Source organism: Gobio gobio (genome assembly GCF_949357685.1).
Source record: "Gobio gobio genome assembly, chromosome: 16".
In the NCBI taxonomy this organism is placed as follows: domain Eukaryota; kingdom Metazoa; phylum Chordata; class Actinopteri; order Cypriniformes; family Gobionidae; genus Gobio; species Gobio gobio.
Window position 1 is genome coordinate 40,846,903 of NC_137109.1, and position 25,662 is coordinate 40,872,564.

Below are 25,662 nucleotides of genomic sequence, written 5' to 3' on the forward strand. Positions count from 1 at the left end.
AGTGAAGTCACCATTTTGCGCCGTCATGTTTCTACAGTAGCCCTAAACGGACAAACTGCTCTACAGAGCGCTAGTTACTCTCTGCTGTCTCCGATGACAACATTTTTGTCTTGTGTTGGCCACCGTAGCTTCTCTATGTGCTTCGAAAGGGAGGGGGGGGGTGAGTGGTGACTGGTTGCAATTCACAACCTCACCACCGCTTTGAAACCAAATCTTCCTCCATCGTCTTGTCAAGTCAAGAGTGAGGCGAAATGGGCTAAGTGACGTGAAATCTGACTCCTGCTGGTGATTTGTGCTGTGACTCGTTTTGAACTAGGCTAAATGCGGCTGAACACTGGTAACACCAGCAACAGCGACTATCGCAGCAAGCCTAATGTTATTTTGTGTTCCGAAGAGGAGCATAGGTTTTACGGGTTTGGAACGACATGAGGGTGAGTAATTCATGACAGAATTTTCATTTTTTGGGTGAACTAACCCTTTAAGACCTAATGCACTGATTCAATATACTGTAACACACGTGACTTATTTCCCAACTGTTTATGTTCACTTAAGACATAACCAACGGTGTTTAAGCGAATACATTGACATATTTCTGTGTGTATTTGACAATTTAGGCACAAACCCAGCTTTAAGTTCACTTTGCCTTTTTTCAACCTTGCCAATTTGCCAATCCATCTCGGAGCGAGTGCACAGAAAGCCGCTTGGAGAACACAGTACAGTATCTCTTTCGCAGCTTAATGCAGTTTTACTTACTCTTTTTATTATCGAGCACACCCTGCAGTTTAGCAACACTGCATTTTGCGACAATCCCTGATCTAGCTGATTTGGACGTTACATTTGGAGGTTCTCATGTGAAGGAAAGAAATGCACAAAAAAAAAAATGCACACCTCTGGTTTCTCCGCAAACACATTGCAAATGTATTGTCCTTTTTTCAGACACCTAGTAGAACTGCCAGACCGGTGAATGTAGTGAAGCAATTTTAGCCATGCATAGAAAAATTGTCTTGCGAGTTAAGCGTCATCTGATCAGCCTTTATAGAGACCCCCAAACTACATAAAGCTATTATTGGCCGATAAAGATCAGTATCCGATCAATCGGAGCACCATTAAAGGGTAACGTCAGTGATTTAGCATTAAGCTTTGAATCAGTACAAACCCGGTAGTATATTCAAATTATGGTACTTTCCCCCCTCATATCCCCCTGAGACGAGAGAATTATGCAGTTTATTTCTGGAAAAAATCCTCCGATGATTTTTTGGCCAGAGGCTAGAGACTACTGGAGCTAGTTCCACATGTTATCAACCCGCCCACAGGGGAGGGATCTCACTCACAGAATGTAAATGCGCACGGCCGCTCGGATCGGGCATTAAAGGGTTAGTTCACCCAAAAATTAAAATAATGTTATATATTACTCATCCTCATGCCGTTCCACACCCGTTCATCTTCTGAACACAAATGAAGATATTTTTGTTAAAATCCGAAGGCTCAGTGAGGCCTCCATAGAGACCAAAGCAATTTACACTCTCAAGATCCATTAATGTAGTAAAAACATATTTAAATCAGTCCATGTGAGTACAGTGGTTCAATATTAATATTATAAGGAAAGATCATATTTTTGGTACGGCAAAAAAATGAAATTTATATAGTGATAATCGATTTCAAAACAATGCTTCATGAAGCTTCGGGGTGTATCGAATCAGCGAGTCGATTCAGTGGTTAGGAGGGGAAAAGTCGCGTGATTTCAGCAGTTTGGTGGTTTGACACGCGATCCGACCACTATCGACTTGCCGATTCAATACACTCCGAAACTTCATGAAGCAGTGTTTTGAAATCAGTTATCACTATATAAGTCGTTAATTAGGTTTTTTTGGCGCACCAAAAATATGATCATCGCTTTATATTATTAATATTGAACCACTGTACTCACATGGACTGATTTAAATATGTTTTTAGTACATTCACGGATCTTGAGAGTGTAAATTGCTTTGGTCTCTATGGATGCCTCACTGAGCCTTCGGATTTCAACAAAAATATGTGTGGAATTAGCCTGACGTCGTCATACTCAATTCTAGTCAGAATATGAGTTTGATTCTGCTCCGTTGGGCTGTGATTATGGGGCGTGTTTCAACCGAACCAGGAAAGACCTCAATTGGATAGACCTACAACCAATCAGAGCAACAGAGCGACGCACAACGTTAGTTGTCAAATGTCAACAGAACTCAACTGCACTGTGTTGCCATGTCCGCGGGTTGAAGCGACCCCAATTATGTGATATACAGACCCAGGAATGCGATTTTTAGCTGCCAGCCCTGCCAACATAACACATATTTTACCCCCCAAATGCTATTGGGCTTGTTTTTGGTTAGTTTTGAGGAACGTTAGCAATTGGGCGGGTTTTGTTGTAAAAACTTGGCAACCCTGTACCTGCACGCACGCTGGAATAAGTAGCCTAACGTTAGAAGAAGAAGATGAGTGTAAACGATCTTTGCCAGTGTTGTAAAAAAAGAATTTAAGGATACACAGAGTACTTACCAACACGATCATCATTTCTGAGAGAAATAGTAAAGGTGAATGCATATACGAACAAGTTCTCCATTTAGGATTAGAACAAACTCAACCCAAGCGCCTTTGGTGACGTGGATGATTACGTTAATGTTGATCATCTGTCCATCATCGTCTAAAGCCCGCCCTGACAATTTCATTGGTCCGAACAGTTTCTGTTCGGGCATAATTACTTCTCTATGGATCAAGTCCAGACCGAACTGCCCGAGTAAAAATGTTGTGGGCGGGGCTAAGTTCGGCTGGCATCCAGGCTAGTGTGGTAGTGGTAGTAACATTATTTTCATTTTTGGGTGAACTAACCCTTTAATAATAGAGCAGTGCGGAGCAAAGTGAGTGTTTCAACTTTTCAATGAATTCCTATGAAAGTTTAGCTTCCATATGCGATATGAAAAAGCACTAGACTGGACATGCGCTGTGAATGACTGCCGCGCTTACCTCAGCTCTGCTCAGCTCTTCTCGTGATGAATGAAATCTGACTCCTGCTGCGGCTGTGCCGTGCCTTTCGTTCAGCTCACTCACATGTTATTGAAAAGACACGTTCAGTTTTTAATTATAGTGTTTATTCTCTAACTGAACTAAATGATTGTGTTACTATGAAAATCAAAACGACGGTGGGGTGGTGCCGCAGTGGCCGTGGCTTTGTGAGTGGCCTCGTTGGGCAGCAAAGCAAGTGCATTCTGGGAGTTGTTGTCTTTCAATCATGAGATAAAAATACATTTTCTGTCTTTTCTCAGTCTAGAAGGCACCAAATTCAAAAATAATGTCTACTACATAAATGACACAGTTTAAATACATATTCATCTTCCCAGCGCTGAAGTGCCCTTTAATAAAAGCAATACAAATCTTTCACCATAGCGCTCAAATCTCAATTGCACTTTTTAGTGAACAAAACTACATACATTTTAATCTGTTACTCACACAAAGCTTCAAAAGACATGGTATTTTGAGAACAAGTTCAAGTTTTATGGTGCTTTTTGAAATTTTTACAATGCATTTTGGATATTTACAGCCTCAGGTCACTATGTTTTTATTGTTTTCAGCATCAACGGGCAGCTAAACTTCTCTTTTTGTAGCCCACCCATATAAAAACACACCTTGACTTCATCAATAATGTCTGTCTTGGTTATATGACCGGGTTAAGCATTAAAATAACATTGAAATTTTAATGCTTCCTACAAGTCTAAGTGGCGTAAGTAACTCCACTACATGACAGAATAATTACACTGATGCTGATTATTTGTGACAAGCGCTGGTTGATTTCCACAGGGGTCCACTGTACTGAGACCGTACTGGTGACACAAAGCTGAGGGGGCCCACGTGAGGAAGGGTCCGTCCTGATGAACGGCTGCCCTCTTTTGCTCTTGCTACAATCACATGCCGATCTCATTAACATAATGCTAAACGGACACTGATGCAGCTATAAGAGCGAACCTTTAGACATTACTGGTGATTATGCTAATAAACAATATGTTTATGACACAAAGCGCAGCATGAGGTGGACGCATCTACAATTGCCCTTGCCTCGGGCACCCACGTATCAGGAAGCAGAAATGGTCATGTGCAGAAGACGATAATCACAGATGTGTAATACGATAGCGCAAGATGATATAACAGAGCGCATGAATTAAACAAACAACTGAAGCTACTGCTTTAAACAATCCGTGAGCCTTTACAACTTAACCACACGCCATAAACACTCATATCACGGATTTATCAGCTGCTACTGAAGGGCTTTGCAGTACAATAACAGCGTTTCTGAAATATTCGCAGTGGACCTTATCACTGTATGGATAATTAAGAGCCGCTATTGTAAAGAAAATCTGGGTTATGTACACAGCAGAGGTCTCTGTGATGAGGCCAACAGGAGGGCTTTCCTGTTCACCTGTTCCTAAACTAGTTCAAAGCCTTCTACTGATCAAATACAAGCAGGCCAGTGAAGACGGGCTTAAGCTAATTGGTTTTATTAGACATAGGGGATTAGGACGAAAATAGTCACACAATAGTGCTTAGTGTGACAGGGCAAAGCTTACCAAACAAGATCTGAGACCACCAATTCAGTGTCACAATATCTTTAGTCAAGAAAAAAGGTGTACAGAAGGAACCATGCAAGAAGGATGCTGTTAATACGCAGCACAAAAAGATCCATCCACTATCTGTGCAGGCCACCTTTCGGTCCTCGCATATAGACTGATTTGTGTGAAATGGTGGAAACACCTACAAAAATACAACCTTAATACAACCATAAGCCTGATGTTTTTCCAAATTCTCATTTGAAGCTTAATCAAAATTACAAATAAGTCACCGTGTCATCGGCTTTAGTTATTCTGTATTAACTATTTGAGTTACTAAATGAGAAATGTCTTTCTTCCCCCTTTTTTTAGTTGTGTTAAATGTGTTAAAAGGTCTATAAGACGTAGGCCTATTAAAAACACTAATTACAGTAAAAATATATCTGTTTTCTATTTTAATATCTTTTAAAATGTAATATATTCCTGTGATGGCAAAGCTGAATATTCAGCATCGTTACTCCGGTCTTCAGTGTCACATGATCCTCTAGAAAATATTTGAATATGTTGATCAGGGCCCGTATTTATCAAGCCTCTGAGAATTACTCACAAGAACACTGCCAAGAATTGACTTAAGAGATAATAAAAATTCTTGGCTCAAAGCTGTGCATAAAAGTTAGTTATCAAGCATCTCAGCCATACTTTAAGTGAAGTGTAGGACTAAATCATAAGTGTCAGTCTTAGAGATGATTTACGACACTTTGCTGTGCCACAAACAGGATTTTGGATGACGAGATAGGCATGGACCAATCACTGAATAGATTTCCTTATTTAAGAATATTCTCAGATAAATTCACATTGAATGGTGGAATTAAGGGGAGTTTACATTCAACACACAATAAATCATTTCCAAGAGAATACATTCCAATATTCACATGGGAAATGAAAGATAAAAACATTTTCTTACAAATGACACATTTTAAACCGGTGCGCTGTTAACTGACCTGCCTATATATAGGCTAGATTTTATTATATAATCCAAAAGAATACCGAATTGGTGGGCTACCGCTTGCCAAATTTTTTTAAATAAATGGCAACATTAACCAGCGCTGAAAAAGATTGACAAGTTCGTCGTCAAATATTTCAAAAACATTTTTCCTTCCTCTCCTGAAAGATTTGCACACGTCTCTGTCTCCTCAGTGCCATCACAAGCCCCTACTGGGAACTCCTAACCACTTGAGAGACCTCTCAAGCTGTCTTAAATAACTGGGAAAGTAAGAGTGATTCTTAGCTTGAAGACATTTGATAACATGTTTTTATACTTAAGTTTGAAAGTAGGAGTAAATTTCATGAATTCTCAGCACTTAAGACTAAAATGGCACTTTGATACGCTTGATAAATACGGGCCCTGGTGCTCAAGAAACTTTATCCTCAATGTTGAAAAATCAATGTTGTGCAGTTTAATATTTTGGTGGAAACCTTGATACATTTTTTCAGGATTTTTTAGAAGTTCAAAAACATTGATTTTGATCAGTTTAATGTTGGTGAATAAAAGTATGCATATCTTAAAAGAAAACAAACTTTTGAACAGTAGTGTAAATTAGGTATCACTAGAAAAGTATAAATATAGACATTATTACACAGTTATGTAATTATGTCTTTTGGACACTGCCCACACCTAACGCAAGCCTTATCCAAATACTGTACTGTATAAATGCATACTGGGAAAATTATAATGATAAAACCCCCACATAACTTTTTGACTAATGTTGAGGTTGAGCAATGTGAACTACACCAACAAACTCAATTCTACTCTGGCCCTCAGGATGAAGGGATCAGGCAATTACTTCCTATTAGTGAAGGTCAAAGGTGAATACTGTGCACTCATTCAGTGAGATTCACGTCACTAGTTCCACCTCAAACACTGTATGAAACTCATCTGTAACAGATTCTGCCATCAGTGTCCATGAGGCGGACAAAAGTACACATTACCTAAGCTCACAGAAATGGAGAGCAGGACTGAGAGGAAGCCTCTCTAAACCTGGTGAGCTGAGGTAAGGCGTCATTTCACCAATCTAAGAGATGCATCTGGGAAGAGCGGTCTGTCTAATCTGGATACTAGCAGACTGGCACGAAGGTTCAGCTCAGGTTAACACTCTCCCTGGGGACAACAAAGCTCTTCCATCCTTGTGCAAGAGTAGGAGAGCAGAACAAAAGTCAAACTGTCAGAAATTCCAGTGAGAATTAGATTAGTCTGGATTAGTAAGCACCACTGGTGTGTTATTGTTAGTTCTTGGCACTTGTAAAGACACTGAAAATGTGAATGGCCACATTTCAGTCAAGCTCACTGTCACTTGAGAAAATTGAGATTGAGATGGTTACCCAACACAGATCAATTCAGAAAAAGGGAGGGGGGAAAAAAGCTCATTGAAAGATTTAGAATGTTCTGAATAGAGTAACAAAATCGTCAAAACGTTGAATTAAATACAATATAAGCAAATTATAATGGTCTCTAGTATACAATATTTGTGTATGTTGTTTATTTTCAGGCTTATTAGAGAATCACATCACTAGCTTAGCATTAGCAACATGCGAACTACAAGCTATAGTGGAATCTAGTTGTTGACTGACATGGATTTTTCAATTGCAAATGTCTTAGAGAGCTGATATAGGTGTATATGATAACCACACCGTTTAATTTAAATATAGTAAATAACAATTGCAATTTCTGCAATAAAATATATATTTATTTTAGCTGGATTGTGAGGTTTGTGGCATTAAATGTTTATCAGATATTCAAAGACTTGTTTAAAATGTGTATTTACACAATACTGAGATTGCTGACAGTAAGTCATTTGCATTTTAAATATTAAACAGAACATTTAAACAAAGACCACAAAAAATAAAGGCGGCGGCGTGTCTACACAGGCCGCCGGGGTCTCATCGCTGTCAAAATAAAAGTCCCACTCACAACACTTAACGGTCAAACAGGAAAAAAAATCTGATAATTATCATCAGAAAGATCAGATAATCCAAAAATGTCAAATATCGGCTGATAATACTGGCCATGACGATATATCAGTAGACCATTTGAATGACGCATGGAGACAACATTGGGTTTTGCAATAGACAGTTTTTGTTTATTCATGGGCATTTGGCTTTGCACTAATGACTTGCTTTTTTAAAACAATAAGGGCAAGAGTACGAGGCGTCAGTCTGGGTTGAGAGAGATGCTTTTAAGACCAGAGCATCACCTGGCCTAAATCCTCATCATCATAAAACCTGCGCTGAACCCTCATAAACATGGTAATGTTAAGGGGTCTATGGAGCCATAAAGAGCAGTAGGGAATATGACCTCATGACTAGAGCTTTCTATCAGGAGACGTGCCATTGTTCATGATCGAGGGGGAATATAACACCAGGCTCATGTGTCTGAGCTGCTCCTTCACAGAGCCAAGTGTACTTGCCACAAACACAGACTATACATAGGGGAAAACATTTAAAGGGCACTCAGGTGTAATAATAAAATGTGTACTACTGACGTACACAAATAATGTCTGTTTACTTTATTAAGAGAGATTCAAGATTCAAGAGATTTTATTTGTCACATACACAATTATATGCAATATACAACTGGCAGTGAAATGTATTTGGTGTTATGCGAGTCACACCGAGTCGCCATTCAATGCGGCGCCTACTTGAGTTGGACAGAAAATACAGCATAACATGAGGATAGGTAGGGAGGGGTGAGGAGATGAAAAAAAAAAACAACCCCCAGACTATGCTCCTACGGGAGCACAGTTTGAGACCAGTAAAAAAACATCTCAGCAACACGAGCACACAATACAACATGAAACACGACTTGCAACAGGGGAGAGGAGTGGGGGGTTGAGGTGTCCCAGCACAGCCAGGCGTCCCGGTCCTGCAGCCATCTCAGGCGCTGGTCACAGACCCGCTTGTCAGACTGGGGGTACAAAGCGGCGAAGGTGAGAGATGGGTGTGTGCATAAGTGTGTGTGTGCCTGTAAAGTTCATGTGCATGTTTGTGTAGGCCTGGAGAGTCACGCCTGGCACCCTAATCTCGGTGCTCCCGTTGTTATGGAGACAACCTTGATCAGATCCCAGTCCGAGTCAGCAGGTGGTTGGGGGATGAATGCAAGAGCGTCTCCCTGCAGTGCTCTTCTGGAGGAGTTGTTGTCTCAGCAGCGGCCTTGGCCAAGACCGTGCTGGTTGAGGGAGCCGAAAGCAGATAAGATTGGAATTTGTTTGGTCTGGGAGCGAGCAGCCACAATTTATGGCTACTCTCTTAGTTCGTTCTGGTCTCTGAAACCATTTTGCAAAGCAGTGAGCTTTTCCGTGATGACATCCATCTTGCGTTGCAACTCCATGATGTTATCCATGTTGCGGTTAGTAGTCCCAGTTTGGGAGATGACCGCTCTGCCCACTGCTTCAATCATGACGGGCAGCCCTGTGGAGCTTTGAACAGCTGTCACCGCTTTCTGAATTTTTCGATATCCCAGGGCAATGCCTGATCCAATCAGCAGAAACCCTGTTACCATAAATCCGAATAGGTAGATGTCTTCAATGTCCTCTACGGAAAGTGCCGCTAGACACACAACATGCCACCTCTCCCACGCGTCCATCGTGTAGCCAGCAGCAAACGTTCCGGCAGGGCAGTTAGGTTCCCCCGAACCCAAGCTTCTCGTCGAGAAGATGGTGTCAATTGCGTTGAGAGACCAGTTGATCAAATCCATAATTTTTAGTTCGAGAGCAGTGCGTGGAGAGTCTCCTAAGTTTAAGACAGTAGACTAGACGAGACGAGAGAAGCAAGCAGGAGAGGAGGGAGTAAGGAGACGAGAGGAGAGAGGAGAGAATGCGACCGCCTTCGCTGAGAGCCAGAGGGAAAATGTATTAAAATACAGTATTAAAATCTGTATTAAAATACAGATTTAAAAGAAATAGAGACCATAATGGTAAATATCACAAATCTGACAAGAAGAAGGTCATATTTTACCCCAAAATAAACACACAGAAATAAAAAAAGTATATTTTGTATAATATAAAGGAAATTGTGTATATCTGGGACCTTTATTTTCAGTTTTCAGTTTATTTTCAGTAAATTGTTTTTTTTCTGCATAATTCTCATTTAACATACCAAATAAATACATTTTATAATGATTATTTAAATGTTATACTTTGTTTGCTGTACTACTGTCAATAAACATGATTGTGTTGCAATAATATATTTTTTGTAATACAGTAAATATAATTCAGTAATGAGAATTGTCTATTTATCTAATTGACCCCTTCGCTAAGCCCCACCCTCTGTAGTTACTGTTGCTACGCCTGACAAGCTTTCGCGCCTGGCACGTCTATTACAGTATGTATGCGCCGGTGTCAGACATTCCCAAGGGGATAATTAGTCATTTTTGGCGAACAGGTGAAATATCTGAGAGAGCAAGACAAAGGGGACTGCAGTATGCATTCGAGGGATATATCCACGACATAATATGCAACCGATTAGAGAATAATTTCATCAAAATTGAAGCTAAAGCCTATAGGCTGACCAATCAAATGGGAAACACACAAATTGAGGAACAGTTATGTTCATGCACAGCAGGGTAAGTGAAATTAGAAAATAATTGAATAATTATAAATCAAACAGCTTATCCATAAGTCTTGTGGAATAAACACACGACATTAGCCTGACCACTTTGCAATGATAACATTCTCCCGCTTATATATATATATATATATATATATTCTCCCACACTGCTTGATTCACAACAATCTGATGGGGTATTTTGCACGGTAAAATCGTTTCCCCCAATAAGAATCCTCGGTAAAGTTACACTGAATTTTTTCACGCAAGTTAGTCACAAATGCTAACACGCAGTAGGATTTTTTTATGCTGTAACATGGATCGATAGATATAGCTATAATTTTGCGTTACGGTAGGAAAACTCGACAGAACAACGTAATTTCTCCCCTTGGGTTTTAGGTTTGAGGAAGGGGAAAAATTCCACCCCCCCATCCAAACTTTTAGAATACCGGGTATCAAAATTTGCACAATCCATAAGCACAACGCTTCGGCATGTTTCTCTCGATCGAAAGCTTGACAAAACTTCCGCGCCTAGTTACGGTTGCTAAGCCACTATTGGCCTATGGCGGTTTTCGGGCGTGACTTAGCGCAGGGTCAATCAAATGAATTAAAGGGGCACTTCAGCGCTGGGAAGATGAATGTGTATTTAAACTGTGTCATTTATTTATGTAGTATTTTTGAATTTGGTGCCTTCTAGACTGAGAAAAGACAGAAAATGTATTTGTCTCATGTGGATGAAAGACAACAACTCCCAGAATGCACTTGCTTCGCTGCCCTACGAGGCCACTCCCAAAGCCACGGCCACTGGTTATCACTTGCCCACCGCGGCACCGGCCCACTGTCGTTTTGATATTCATAGTAATAAAATAATTTCATTCAGTTAGAGAATAGACACTACAATTAAAAACTGAACGTGTCTTTTCAATAAAGTGTGAGTGAGCCGAACGAAAGTCACGGCAGACGCAGCAGGTGTCAGATTTCATTCATCACGAGAAAAGCTGAGCAGAGCTGAGGAAAGTTAAGCGCGGCTGTCATTCTCGTCACGTGTCCAGTCTTGCACGTTATCAGATTGCATGTGGAAGCTTAACTTCCATAGGAATTCATTGAAAAGTTTAAACACTCACTTTGCTCTGTACCGCTCCGTTATGAATGCCCGAGCCGACCGACAGCGGCTGTGCGCATTTACATTCTGTGAGTGAGATCCCGTCTCCCGGTGGGCGGGTTGAAAACATGTGGAACTAGCTCCTGTAGTCTCTAGGCTCTGGACAAAAATCCTCCGATGAAGCAAAATGACGATATTTGCGTCATCTGAGCAGGGGCGTAAATCACGGGGGGGACGGGGGGGACAGGACCCCCCCAATCTGAGGGCTGTCCCCCCCTAAAAACCATGCTGAGTATTGTCAATAATATAATGATATATACTTAAAATAAATGTGTAAGTAGTAAAACAATACAAAAGCAAACGGGACAAAAATGCGTTTAAGTTTAGAAACATTTTGAGTCCCCCCTCCCCCTTACCCCACAGTGGTTTGATCCACCGCGCACCTAACGTTACCCATAGAACGTATGAATAAATAAATAAATAAAAAAAAATTTGTGGTACACATATCCTTACAAGATTTTGGCTGTATTATTTGTGTCCCCTTCAAAAATTGCTCTTGAGAAATTTCATGTTTATCGTCCCCCCCTACTGTTAGATAAAATTTACGCCCCTGCATCTGAGGATTTTTTCCAGAAATAAAATGCATAATTATCACGTCTCAGGGGGATATGAGGGGGGAAAGTACCATCATTTGAATATACTACCGGGTTTCTATTGATACAAAGCTTAATGCTAAATCACTGAAGCTACCCTGGCTTTAATTATTAATTTCAGTTATTATTAAAGCTGCGGTCCGTAACTTTTTGCGCTCTAGCGGTTAATAAACAGAACTGCATGCGTCTTGCAGAAGAACATATCAGCCGGAGCTACTTCTCTTTGTTTATGTCTATGGCGAGTCACGCAGCGCCTGTGCTCCTCCGCAGCGGTTCCTACCAGACCGGTCTGAAATAGTCCCAATATAAACACTTATTATAAGTGTACCATAATGATTCAGGGAAAGACAAAAACACGGTTTGGAAAATGGATTCATGTTGTGCATTCTCATTATATAATTTTTGTCAATCTTGAACACAAAAAAAGTTACAGACAGCAGCTTTAAATGTATTAGTAATTATTCGTAATTATTCTTAATTACTAATAACCTGAATAATGGAAAACAAAAACTAGTAGGAACACATAACAGTGTTGAAAATTTGGAAATGAAAGTGTCACAATGATATATACACTGGCCTACATACTGAATGAAGGAAGCTTTTGTAAACAATCCTTAACCCACTGCAGATAATCAGGTAATTAATCAGCTAATGCTTTGGTCCACATTCACAGACGCTAACATGGTATGGTACAGGCGGGATTACTACCTTTAATTGTAAACACTGATCTCGGACCAGTTTTGTAGTTTCTCCCCTAATACTCACCGCCAGGATTTAATTTAGAGGAGCTAGTCCCAGATTAGTTGCAATCAGGCCACTTCTAGCAACAGCAGAGCAGCTTTTTCAATAAATGGTTGTATTGTACCATCAGAAAACTTGAAGAAAACTGTCTGCATGTTTTTCTTCTTTCTTTCCTTCTTTCCATCAGAAAGAATGTCTCCGGCTCCTCTGTTGCTATGTGTCGGAGAGATGAATTCAGATGCGCTTACATTTCTGCAGCCTTGACATTTCTGTAATGCAACTGAAGGTTTGTCTGGGCTCTTTGTTCGTCAGAGCGCTATGGGCTGTGCAAGCAATGAAAAAAAACAATGCACGACCACCACCGCACTCAGCATTGTCCTGCCGTACCTCAGTGAAGGACGCCACAAAGCAACAAGGCACAAAAGTAACCTCAAAAACACTACAATTAACTAAAATCATTCTGCTAGTGACCGTGTACAAGCACTTGAGATATGTTTCGAAATGAAGCGTTTTGAAACACGCAACTCAAGTTTGAGCAATAGTCATACGGGATTGCTACAGTTAACACCTCTAAATAAAGCATGATCTGCATATCACACTTTTTGATGTTTCACTTATTGAGGAAGATCATAGAGAAAGATGGTAACAAATGGATCAGAGCAGAGAAACAGAGCTTCAGATCAAAGCGAGGATGAGGACGAGTCTCCTCTGACAAGCAGCCCAATGCGAGGATCAAAAGAAGCACCGGAAGCGACATGGGCCGCCAAACACTACTGATGCCCAAGTAGCATATTTAAATCCGTCCCTTCACCCCAAGACACCCCTTCATATTCAGTGATGACCCCATTTCACTCTAGTTTTGATTTGAGCTTATATTAAAGGGGTTAGAAATAGGGTTGGGAAATGGAATCAACTGTTCTTTTTCTGGAAAAATCTGGAACAGAATCTTCACAACGTTCGGTTTCGTTAATGGTTCTTAAACATCTGCATTCTACTGTTAACGTGTCACTGTTATTCCTATGCCACTACTGAATTATCTGAGTTTTATCTGAGTTTTGTCTGAGTTGTGAGCTTGCAGAAGAACTGGATGAGGAAAAACTGTGTCCTTGCTGATTGCATGCAAGAACAAACATTCAAAAAAATCACACACTATGGTTCTTATAAATTGGTACGTTTTGATGAATCACACTCTAAAAAAATCTTGGGTTATTTTTTTCTACCAAAATCCTGGTTTGAGCCTTTTGGGTCATTTTTGGGGGGTTATTTTTTCAGTATTTGGGTAGTTTTGCGTTACCCAGCCCCTGGGTCAGAGGTAACAACCCAGTGTTTGGGTAGTTTTTTGTAACTCTATCAAATTGGTGCATGCCTTCGGTAAAATGCAGGTTTGTGTACATTTTATTGTATCTATAAATTAATTATTGTGTTGTATATTGTTTAATTTTATGCAAAGCAAGCAAAATATGGGGCGCTATGTGAGTCACTTAAACGAGTTTCGGTAAAATGAACTCAACATGTGCTCTGTCCACCCAGTCCTTGGGTTGTTTTTAAATTTTAACCCATTGGGGGTTTTTTTCAAATTCTTGAACACACAAGTTATCACTTTGAATATGTCTAGTAACTCAATGCTTTCAAGTCAGAGCTATTCTTCACTTCACTGACCGCAAAGGTAATCCAGTCCTTTACCTTAACTTCAAGTCCTTTAACTTTCAAGAAATTAACCAAAACTGCTATTGGAAAGGTATATTACAAATAACATTGGCTCCTTTTTGAACTTGTAAGTGTCTTTGGATACAAGCGTCTACTAAATTCATAAATAGTGAGAAACTAGATTCTTTAGAATCAGAATTGAAACATTTCTTTGATTCCCATCCCTACTTGGAAAGTAAAATGATTTAACAGCATAAAAGTATCAATATTCCACAAGCACTAACTGTGTCAAAGTCTCTTTTTCTCTGCAAAATCTCTGAAGCTTAAGCCGAAGTTACTCTTACCGTTTGAATGGTAGAATTCCAGAAAGATATAACTAGGTTTATCCATAAGAAAACGTGTGCACAGCAGGTCAAACACAGTAATGTGACCAACTGTAGCTTGTGATGAGCATCTTTTAAGTTAGTTAGTAAATTAAGCATGTGATGATCACTGGTGCATTCAAATACTGCATTCCACTTCATTGGATGAGCTTATTAGACTCTCCTACCAAACGTAAAATGGATGAACACAGTCAAATGCTGTTGGTCGAGCAATAACTGGATTGGAATGCCCTAAAAAAAATTGCCTTCCAAAACCCTAGTGAAATCCCTCTTCTGTCATTAGGCATTCCTCAACTTTTGCTTTTAAATAAACAAATGAAACTTGTGGCGGGCCAACCTTAATATATACGCAAAGCATCATTTGGCATGAAACCAAAAGCTCAAATGAACTCATACTGGAAATAGCCCAATAAGACCAATGCAATTCTATAATCATTTTGACAACCAGCATTTGGTGGGCCATTACAGGCTATGAATAATATCTCACAAGTCAACAACAGAGGCAAAGAAAGACACGCCACATGTTCTGGTATTGACACGACAGTTGTCATCATGTGTTTATGTTCCCCAGCCGCTCAGTCTATTCTTCCTGTGTAAACTGAGATGGGAGATGTCATTGAACCCGCTCTTTGTTCACGAAAGCTTATACAGTATGTGTCCAATCACTTCGGTCAAGGCAATGACTGCTATTCATAACGTGACTTTACTTGGCAAGAAGACCAAGAACAAGATGTAAAAACTCAGAAAAAGAGAAAAACAAATTCTGAGGCCATAAGAATAGCGGTTCTTACTGTTAGTAGTTTTAAAAGGTAACATTAACTACAAAAACATGCTTAGACAGTAAGAATGGCCAGACAACAGCATACAGATTAGGAACGTGTTGAATCATGTTTAGCTAATTTTTCCTTTCCTTTCTTTCATTTTTATGATTTATGGGTGTGGTAAAACATGTCCAAGTCACATTTCATTGCAAAATGAAAAGAAAGATGTAACATATAATACAAAAAGATATAATGCAGTACATAAGTACAAGTTTGAGAACGGTAAGATTTTTAAAATGTTTTTAAAAGAAAGAAGTCTCTTCTGCTCACCAAGGCTGCATTTATTTGATCCAAAATACAGCAAAAACAGTATTATTATTTGTATAATTTATAATAATTTTTTTTTTATTTGAAAATATTTTCAAATGCAATTTATTTCTGTGATTCAAAGCTGAATTTTCAGCATCATTACTCCAGTCTTTAGAGTCACATGATTCTTCTGCTGATTTGCTGCTCAAGAAACATTTATTATTATTATCAATGTTGAAAACAGTAGTTTACATTTTTTTCAGGATTATTTAATTAATAGAAGGTTCAAAAGAACAGCATTTATCTGAAATATAAAGCTTTTGCAACATTATAAATGTCTATACTGTCACTTGTAATAAGTGTATTAATTTCTTAACGTTCTTTCCCAAAAATATTAGAATCATATTAGAATGATTTCTGAAGGATGTGTCACTGAAGACATGATGCTGAAAATTCAGCGTTGATCACAGGAATAAACAACACTTTACTATATATTCACATAGAAAACAGTTATTTGACATTTTAATAATATTTCACAATATTACACTTTTAAAAAATTTTAATAACATAAATGCAGCCTTGGTGAGCAGAAGAGACTTCTTTAAAAACATTTTTAAAATCTTACCGTTCACAAACTTTTGATCGGTAGTGTGTGTGTGTATATGCAATATATATGATATATTATATACATATATATTAGGGGTGGCACGGTACTTGGAAAAAAAAACGAAATGTTGGTTCGCTAGTCTCGGTTCGGAGTGTGTGCGTCGCACGGTTCGACACATGCGCAATGTATCCTCGCGCCCGTATGTTACCTCAGACAGTGGGTGTCCTTATCGCGCGAAATAAGAGGTGTGTGTTTGTGGACATACAGTAAAGTAAAAGTGGAGTGCTGCAGGTCACGTCACTTGTAGAAATGCAAGTGGGAGAGATAAGGAATGCTGCCCAGAGTTGTTGGTAGGAATGGGCGATATGGACTTAAAAATGTATCCCGATATTTTCTAGTATTTATTGCGATAACGATATCAATGACGATAAATGTAGTATCATTCCCCATGTTTTTGGATACAAGTGAGCAGAAAAACAAATGATCTTACTTAAAACGTCATCAAATAGGCTCCTATAATACATAATATATATACATTTATTTTTTTTATGTAAAATTCCACACCAGCCTTTTCAGAAATGGAAAAGTTGCAGATATAATTGTCTTCTGTAAAAGTGCAGGTAATGTTTAAATAGTGCAACTGTGCTGAAAAACATCACACAATACAAACAATAATAATTCAAATCAATGACAAGTTTTAAATGTAAACCGATTCTGTATGTATTCATACACTCGTGGTGCAAACAGTGGTAAAAATAGCAGAAACAGCAAAAGTAATTATCCCAACCATGTCTTCAGATTACAAAAAAGTTACAAATAAGGATTTCATTATAGAACTTGAGTTGATAAGTTGATAAAATAATACCACGAATTCTTCAACTAATAAAAATAAACTGCACTAAGGATTAATGAGCTTCTGGGTTCATGAATATTAATCACGTTGTCAGCGCTCATTCGAACTGATTTGCTGAAATCAAAACAGGCACAGCCTATATGAGATTCCCGTTTGGTTTGTGCATTCGTTTCTTCCTGTTCACGAAAGGCTGAATAATTCCAAATAAACACCTTTATTTTACAGGAAAATACAACAAAGGATATTGTTTACATGTAGCACGTCAATTCTGTGTTGTGTAAGACTCTCTCGCTCTCTCTTTGAGTGTGTGTGTAACACTGAGAGCTCTCAATCGCGCGCCTCACACTAGTGTTTATTGTGCGTCAAATACACTGCGCATTCATTGAGATGAACTGAAATAGTGTGCTTTACCAATCGATTGAGACGGAGCGAATCTCTTAAGCGCTCAGTCCAAGTGCTCAGCGAGTGAAAATACATCTGTATGTACAGGTTCAGATTGCCCTCAGGTAGCCCCTCGTTTAGCTATGAACTCTTCCGCAGCTCTGCACGTGAGATGCGGATTCAGTCCGCCGCTCCCATCACGCGCTGCGCGTAGGGCACCAAGTGCTGCGGGGAGCACCACAAGAAAAGTTCAGATATATAAAGTGACGAACGCAGCCACCACGGCCATCATAAAGTAATAACGCTTAGGGCATCAACACGGCCAGCGGCGGCACTGTGCGGATGGGTCGCGCCATCAACTAGGCTTTATCGTTATTATCGCGGGAAGACAAATTCTTATCGTGGGGAGAATTGTTACCGGTATATCGCAAACGATAAGATATCGCCCATCCCTAGTTGTTGGAGGATGCGTCAGCGTCGTAGGGCAGATGCAGTGCGGAGAGCGGGAGCCGCGCGCGCCCCTTGCGCATACACACACTGGCAGTGCTTGTCTCGCGCAGCTGAACCACGGCTCGTGTATTGCAAATACAGACAAATATAGTCCATTGTGTCACATGTTCCGGTGTTCTCCTCCGACCCCTGTCTGTCTCATGCTTTGATTTATGATGGGCAGCATATATCTGCAGCAAATGTGACCGTGTTCCCCTCTGTCTCATACACACATGCATATAACATGTTGTATATAAGTAGTTCACATGATAAATGTAACATTTAAAAGTTAAGATATGCTTCTAGTTTTAATAATTTAAACATGCCTTTGTAGTGTGGGCAAAAACTTCTGGCAGTGTTGTGTTTTCGTGTATGTTTTTTTTTTCACAGCGCTGGATGTCATATAATGATTGTGAAACACACAGAACACTTCATGGTGAAATTTGTTAATCAGGTCAGCTGAATTAAAGCCACAGTGCATTGTTCTGATCAAAATTTATATGATTCACATGAAAAATTTTCATGTTACGCCAATGTGTCGGACTCGGTAGACAGCCAGTTAGGAAACAACTTGATATAAAAAATTTTTAATACTGTATCCTAAATTGTGGATAATTAGGCTATATATCATATGTTGAAGTAAATTTCTGGAGTTTTAACGATTAAAAAACAACAACAAGAACCGTACAGAACCGAAAACCGAGAGAGAGAGAGAGAGAGAGAGAGAGAGAGAGAGAGAGAGAGAGAGAGAGAGAGAGAGAGAGAGAGAGAGAGAGAGAGAGAGAGAGAGAGAGAGAGAGAGAGAGAGAGAGAGAGAGAATTCTGCAATAAAGTATACTGTAAAAATTATTAATACAATTATTTTTTAATTTAAATAAGCATTAAGCTGTGCAAAAATACTAAAATACTGAATTATGCATAAAAACAGTTTAAATAATACACAATAAATGTTGCATTATGAGAGTTTTTTTTTTTTTTTTTTTAAAGGCTTTAATTTCTTTCAAATACTTCTTTTATAGGTGAAATCCAACCTAGAAAATTACTTATGCTACAGCTTCAAAAAATTCAGATGACACCAGCAGCTCACTGACTGGCATATGTGTGTGTGTGAACAAAGCTTAATTAGTGAAGAACAAAAAAAGGAAGAATTTAAGACAAACAAGAACAAGGCTTTCTTAAGCTCTTCAAGCTCTGACACCCCTCTGATGCACTTCCTCTCACTGTGAAAGAAAGGAAGGAAGGAAGGAAGGAAGGAAGCTGCTTGGAAGGAAACCATCAGTCCAGGATGACCAGCCTCTTATATCTTTGTGGGCATCAAAAAAAAAAAAGACGCCAAAGAGATATATTTAGCTTGTTCAATTACCTAATACTCAAGATGCACCTCTTAGGAACAATAAGAGATGTGCCCTCTTGCACTTTGATCTACCGACTCAAGAGGTCAAAGCACAAAGTACCATCAGCCTGTTAATGTTCTCTTTGACCCCTGCATACCCGTCTGCTGTCGAAAATAGTGTCCCAAAGCCTGTACAGGACACACCCTCCACTATTCCCCCATATCACCCACTCCAACTGGGGAACATTTCGCCCCATTAAGATCAACACCATCCATCAGCATGTTAATGCAAAGCGCTGAGGTTGTTGCCGTTAATCCATAATGAGCTTCAAGCTCCATTAGCGTAGCCTGCGTCATTCCCTAAAAAGAAGTATTTTCACATGAAGGGTATCTTAAAGCCCATTTCATGGAACAGCTTCTTTTAGCCCACATGAACTGACCGAGATTACGTCATGCATTTCACATGGACCTTGATTCTTTATCCTATGCACTTGCAACCAGTGACCATTTCAGTTGTGAACTTGAGGTGTGATGCGTTCTGATTTTAGGGGTCAGTGTTCCCACTCAGCCCGAAGTACTGCGATTGCTGAATAAAGGCCAACGCTGAGAGCGACCGGAAATGATTTAAAGGCTCTATCACTCAATGAGAGCAGACATGGAATATCACGTAATCTCTAGGAAATGCAGCTTTACAGAACTGCATTTGCTAATGAAAACCATACTGACCCTCAAGTGCCTCTATTGTCTGTAATGCTTAAATCCAGGTACAAACAACTCGGTGCACGAACAGATGTGATTGTTCCCCTGTGCACAAAATCAGTTCTTTCACAATTAGTTTATTACGTATTGTGATTCAATCTGATGCAAAAGCCTAATGAGTGATCTTTTTTATTTCTACACAACAGGAACTTGTGCGATTATGAGATTATTGTGTAATGCATATGTGAAGCAGGCCTGCTAGTTTGCTAATATTCACCTCCACTGTATGTTAATAGTGGACTTAGGTTTATACATTGACCTGATTCAGTTGTTTTTCAGAAAAACGCACATGATCTGTATGAAAATTGTTGTAATCCATTAAAGTTGAAGCATTGGGGACGAAATCAAATGAACCCGTCTGACAGCCTCTCACCTCAAGTGCCCGACACATTATTTCATTAGCATTGACTTGTGGTGTTAGTTTGTGAGCGAATCTTTAAAGTGAACAAATCATTCTTGTTCACTTCCATGCACGGCCACGGACTCGTTTTTCGTTTTGAAGTGTGTGACTGCTTTCTTGCTTTTAAAGACTGTAGCAAGAACCTATAACATTCCAGTCTGGGCTGTGAAGGAGCATTTATTTGGATGGTCTCATTTGTGAACGGACTTAATGAAGTTGGGCGTCTCTGTAACTAAATGAACGAATCAATCAGCCATTTGTTTGTGAAAAAGAATGCGTACAAAAGACTGATGACCATACACAATTAAAATGGATGATTTTGGAATGCTTAATTTATTTTAGGCTATTAGACTATTGTTGTCTTTTCATAAGCTACAGCTTAAAGGGATAGTTCATCCCAAAAATGAAAATTACCCCATGATTTACTCACCCTCAAGCCATCCTAGGAGTGTATGGCTTTCTTCATTCAGATGAACACAATCAGAGGTATATTGAAAGTCTTGGCTCTTCCAAGATTTATAATGGGAGTGAATGGCAGATGAGATTTTGAAGCCCCAAAAAAGTGCATGCATCCATCCATCACAAAAGATATCTACACGGCTCAGGGGGGTTATTAAAGGCCTTCTGAAGCGAAGCAAAGCGTTTGTGTAAGAAAAATATCCATATTTTAAAGTTTATAAACTAAAATAACTAGTTTCCGTCAGACAGCTGTACGCATCGTAGAGTAACCCCTGACCTGACGCATGATGTATTGACGAACGTGGAAGCGCAGAGGATAGAGAAAAACAAAACACAGCTCACGAATTAGAAGTCTAAAACTAGAATTGTTAAAGAGAAATGTCAGAGGATTCCGATATAAGAGAAGAGGAGCTTGAGTTTGTAGCACTATAGCTTACGCTACATCGTGTCTTTTGGTGTAAGACGACTTGCGTAGGCCATCTGCCAGAAGCTAGTTATTATAGTTTTTTAAATTTCAAATATGGATATTTTTCTTACACAAACACATCGCTTAGCTTCAGAGGGCATTGCGGCATCCGTTTATGATGGATGGATGCACTTTTTGGGCTTCAAAATCTCATCCTCACTGCCATTATAAAGCTTGGAAGAGCCAGAACATCACTTGATATATCTCCAATTGTATTCGTCTGAAAGAAGAAAGGCATATGGGATGGCTTGAGGTTGAGGGTGAGTAAATCATGGGGTAATTTTCTTTTTTTTTCGGTGAACTATCCCTTTAAAGTTATAATAAATTAGTAAATGACTCGTTTAAGAGATGTTTCTCGTCATTTAGTGAAGAAATGTCTCGTTCATTTAGTGCAGCCCTGAGAATTGTTTAGGCTACTTAAATGATTCCTTCATTCGTTCACGAGCAACAAGTCCACAGACCGCAGTGTAACTGACCTCAAATGCACTTCAATTGATTGGTTACTATCAGTAAAAAAACACACACAAAAAAACACAATCTGTATGATAATTATTGTAACCTAAGATGAATCAGAGGGCAAAATTCAATGAAGCAGATGTGCAGTAGAAGAATCATTCGGCTTATTTTATGTCTGACAAAGCACCCTGTCACTTTAAGTGCCCAACTCGACGGTATCGATTCTAGTTTCTCCAAATCAGTACAGACAATGCAAACAATTCTAAAGGAAAATTAGACAAACAACATTTTTCAGCCCAGCTGAAAACGAATAATATATATATATTTTCGGTCGTCGGCTGCTGAGCCACGTAAAAGGGTGGAGACTAAACAACGAACCAAGCAAGCAAAATGTCATCGCAACGCCTTTCAAAGCATAACAGGTCAATATTTTCACATAAAACCTAACGTCATTCGGTCTCACATCACACAAAACCACTGCTGTTAGTCATGTTAAACGGTTTCCGATGCAAAGTTGAGCTGATAAGGGTTGTGTAGAGGGGAACGACGTGAAGTTTACAAACCTTTGCTTTATGTTTATGCAATGGACCACAGTCAAAACAAAATCCACGTGATGATGATGTGCATATATAGGCCTACATGTTAATTCATACAATTGCATTTAATTGCACTGGTTAGCTATTCTATATAAACTAACAAAACTGTTGCATTGTCAACACCGTGGAAGAAACAACATTGCATGCACGTGATACTAGTATCTGCAGAAATGCAGCATACTGTAACATTTAACAGTCACCAGTGCACATAATAAATGATTTAAAAGACTGTCTTCTGACCTGTTGCGTCCTGTCTGAAGGATTCACCATCACCGCCTGCCGAAAACTGTTATCCACATAGGACGCCATGGTTTTTCAAAACAGTCGCGCTCACGAATTAAGTCGGATATCCCAACGCGCAATCTTACAAGTGTTTTTTAGACGCTACAATAACGTTTTATATAGCAGCAGCTGCAGAGGAGAGCCTGTCCCCAGGCCACAGCCTAAGCCAGGATCTTTCTTACTGTCCCTCGTCCCAATCCAACAAGACCAGACAGTCTGCTTTTCCTAGTCCAGCCGCTGGAGTTTCTGTTGTGAGTTGACAGGAGATTTTCGTGATAATGAAAGGTTTTTGCAGGGAAGCGGTACGTCTATGCTTTACGCAGACGAGTGCATTTTTCACCGTTCCGTTTGTCCCCTATTCGCTATTCCATCTCCTTCAGTTTTCCATCTTAAAACAACGTGCAATCCATGCGTTTGGTGATTGTCCATTTTAAGCCATTTGCAGAGCAGCGGAGGGTCAAAGGCAGCATTTATAAATAGTGTTTTAGTGTCTAAACGCGACGGATGGTCTGCCGTCTGGGCTCGCTGTTGTAAGCCACCACCATGGTGACCGACCGCCTCAAGAGGGTTCCTGGGCGAGTCCATTCAGCACAATAATGCGCCCACAAAACATTTCCAATGCGCTAAACATTTAGTGCTATGTCGCCATCCCCTGGCTGAAGACATAATTGCAAGAGTCGCCACTCATATTTGTACAAACTGCACATAATGTAACAAGTAGGCCTATTTGTGATAAACTGTTCATAACGTGATGCTTTTCTTAAAATTTAATAAAATCTTACATTATGATAAATGTATTACATTATAACCTCACCAAAACATGTAATATGTTCATTGGTATCCTTTACAGTAGGCTACATTTAAAAAAATCTAAATCCAGTCTTAACCTTCCAACAAAATCCACCAGATAACTTATAACTAGTAGTAGTAGTAGTAGTTTAAAGGTGCAAAAGTTCTGATTTTATTTATCTGGATTTAGATTTTAAAAAATGTACTGTAAATTAATATGCTTTATGTTAAATGAACATATAACAATAATAATAATTGTATTAATATTTAAATGTTGCATTTGGCAGGTAGTTTAAGACTAGCTTTAGATTTTTAAAAAGGTACTGTAAGGGAATACTAATATTTGTTATGTTTTAAAAACTATTACAATAATGAAAATATGACGTTTTTTGTGAGTTTATAATTTTCTCATAATGTAAAAATTGTTAAAGCTCAAGATTTTATTACATTTTGAGAATAAGTATTACATTATGAACATTTTATTATAATAATAATGTAATACTTATTGTTTTTATATATGTTTATATGTACAACCCCAAATCAGATTAGACTCCTAAAGAATTAGACCTTTCTTGGATGCTGCTTGTGTACCAAATCATAATTACAATCACCTGTTGACATCACCTGTTTCAAATCACATCATTATTTAACCATTTTACCTCATTACTAGCCCTAAATTGCTCCTGTCCCAACTTTTTTTGAAATGTGTTGCAGGTCTGAATGACAGGAAAGGATGCATATTTACAAATGACATGAAGTTGACCAGACAAAAACATGAAATATTTTGTGTTCATATTGTCTGCAATGAAATACAAGTCAAAGTAAATTTAGAAATCACTTCTTTTTTTCTTACACAACTGTATTTCCATACTGTCCCAACTTTTTCTGATTTGGGGTTGTATATGTTTTTATTTTATGTGTAATGATACTTCATTTATTTTGTTTAATTTACTAATGCATCATTATTTTGAAATGCTCGATTTTATAATGTGAATCTGTTTCTTGTGGCACAAAATGTGGCTTTGTGTTTTCCCACTGGAAAAAAAAGTCCTTGTTTATGTGTTTATGTCATTTTAGTAATCTACATAATGCATTATTATTAGAACTGATTAGATGCACCATATATGGATTTTGTAGGCCTATCTTGTACTATGACAGATTTGACATATAATATGGGCCCTTTGGAATTCAGCACCTGATCATGTGACTATATCTACCAGCCGTGTATTGTGTTCATGAAATCAAGACATTCTGCACTTTTGACGACTCATAGCAATGAATCAGCAATTACTTTAGACCCTTAACACTTCAGATATCACCAGTGGGATTGATGCCGGTTAGTTGAGGGTTAGGGTTTCTGTTTCAGAAATAAATTTAGTAAACAAAACACATAACGTGATTTTTTTCAAGACACCTCCATGATGCTGGAAATCAGTTATCTGACACTAAGGTAAAGCCTTATTATTATATGAACAAAAGCAAACCAGTTTAAAGACGGTGTTTGATTAGCAAATGGCATATTAAATGCCTGCTGATAGACTACAATGAGAAACAAAAACTTGTCACCAAATATAGGCTATTCATACATTTGGCACACACTTTTATCCAAAGCGACTAACATTGCATTGAAGGTAGGCCTATACATTTTATCAGTGTGTGCATTCCCTGGGAATTTAACCCTTGAGCCTATTTATTTGTTTGTTTTCAATGTCAAGAAGTAGCTAAACTAGGCCTACACAATTATTCATTCATTTATTCATTCAATCAATCAAGCGTTTGTTTGTTTGCTTGTTTGTCAGCTATTTATTTGTCATTGTCAATTTTGTTTATTCATTTAAATTAACAATGTATATTCATTTTTGTTGGCTAATAGCCTACTTCATATCATTATTAATTTGTGTATTTGGCATATTTATGTCAAGAAATAAAATAAAGCATGTTGTTTTAAACGTAGACTACTGCGCTGAAGAAAATGAGTGGGGAGTGATTTCAGTGTTGGATATCTTTTAATAAATAATCCATACAAG

The 25,662-nt window shown here is 38.8% G+C and overlaps 1 protein-coding gene across 7 annotated transcripts in view; it reads right to left on the reverse strand.

The window, feature by feature from the left end:
• The window catches only part of rapgef2b (Rap guanine nucleotide exchange factor 2b), a 142,983-nt gene extending 119,526 nt beyond the window's left edge, over positions 1-23,457 (reverse strand). For all 7 annotated transcript variants that reach the window (XM_079839882.1, XM_079839878.1, XM_079839883.1 and 4 more), the window contains exon 1: positions 22,805-23,457. In XM_079839882.1, the coding sequence (XP_079696008.1) occupies positions 22,805-22,873 (69 nt within the window). In that variant the 5' untranslated portion in view covers positions 22,874-23,457. The remainder of the gene's footprint in view (positions 1-22,804) is intronic.
• Between the last annotated feature and the right edge of the window lie 2,205 nt (positions 23,458-25,662).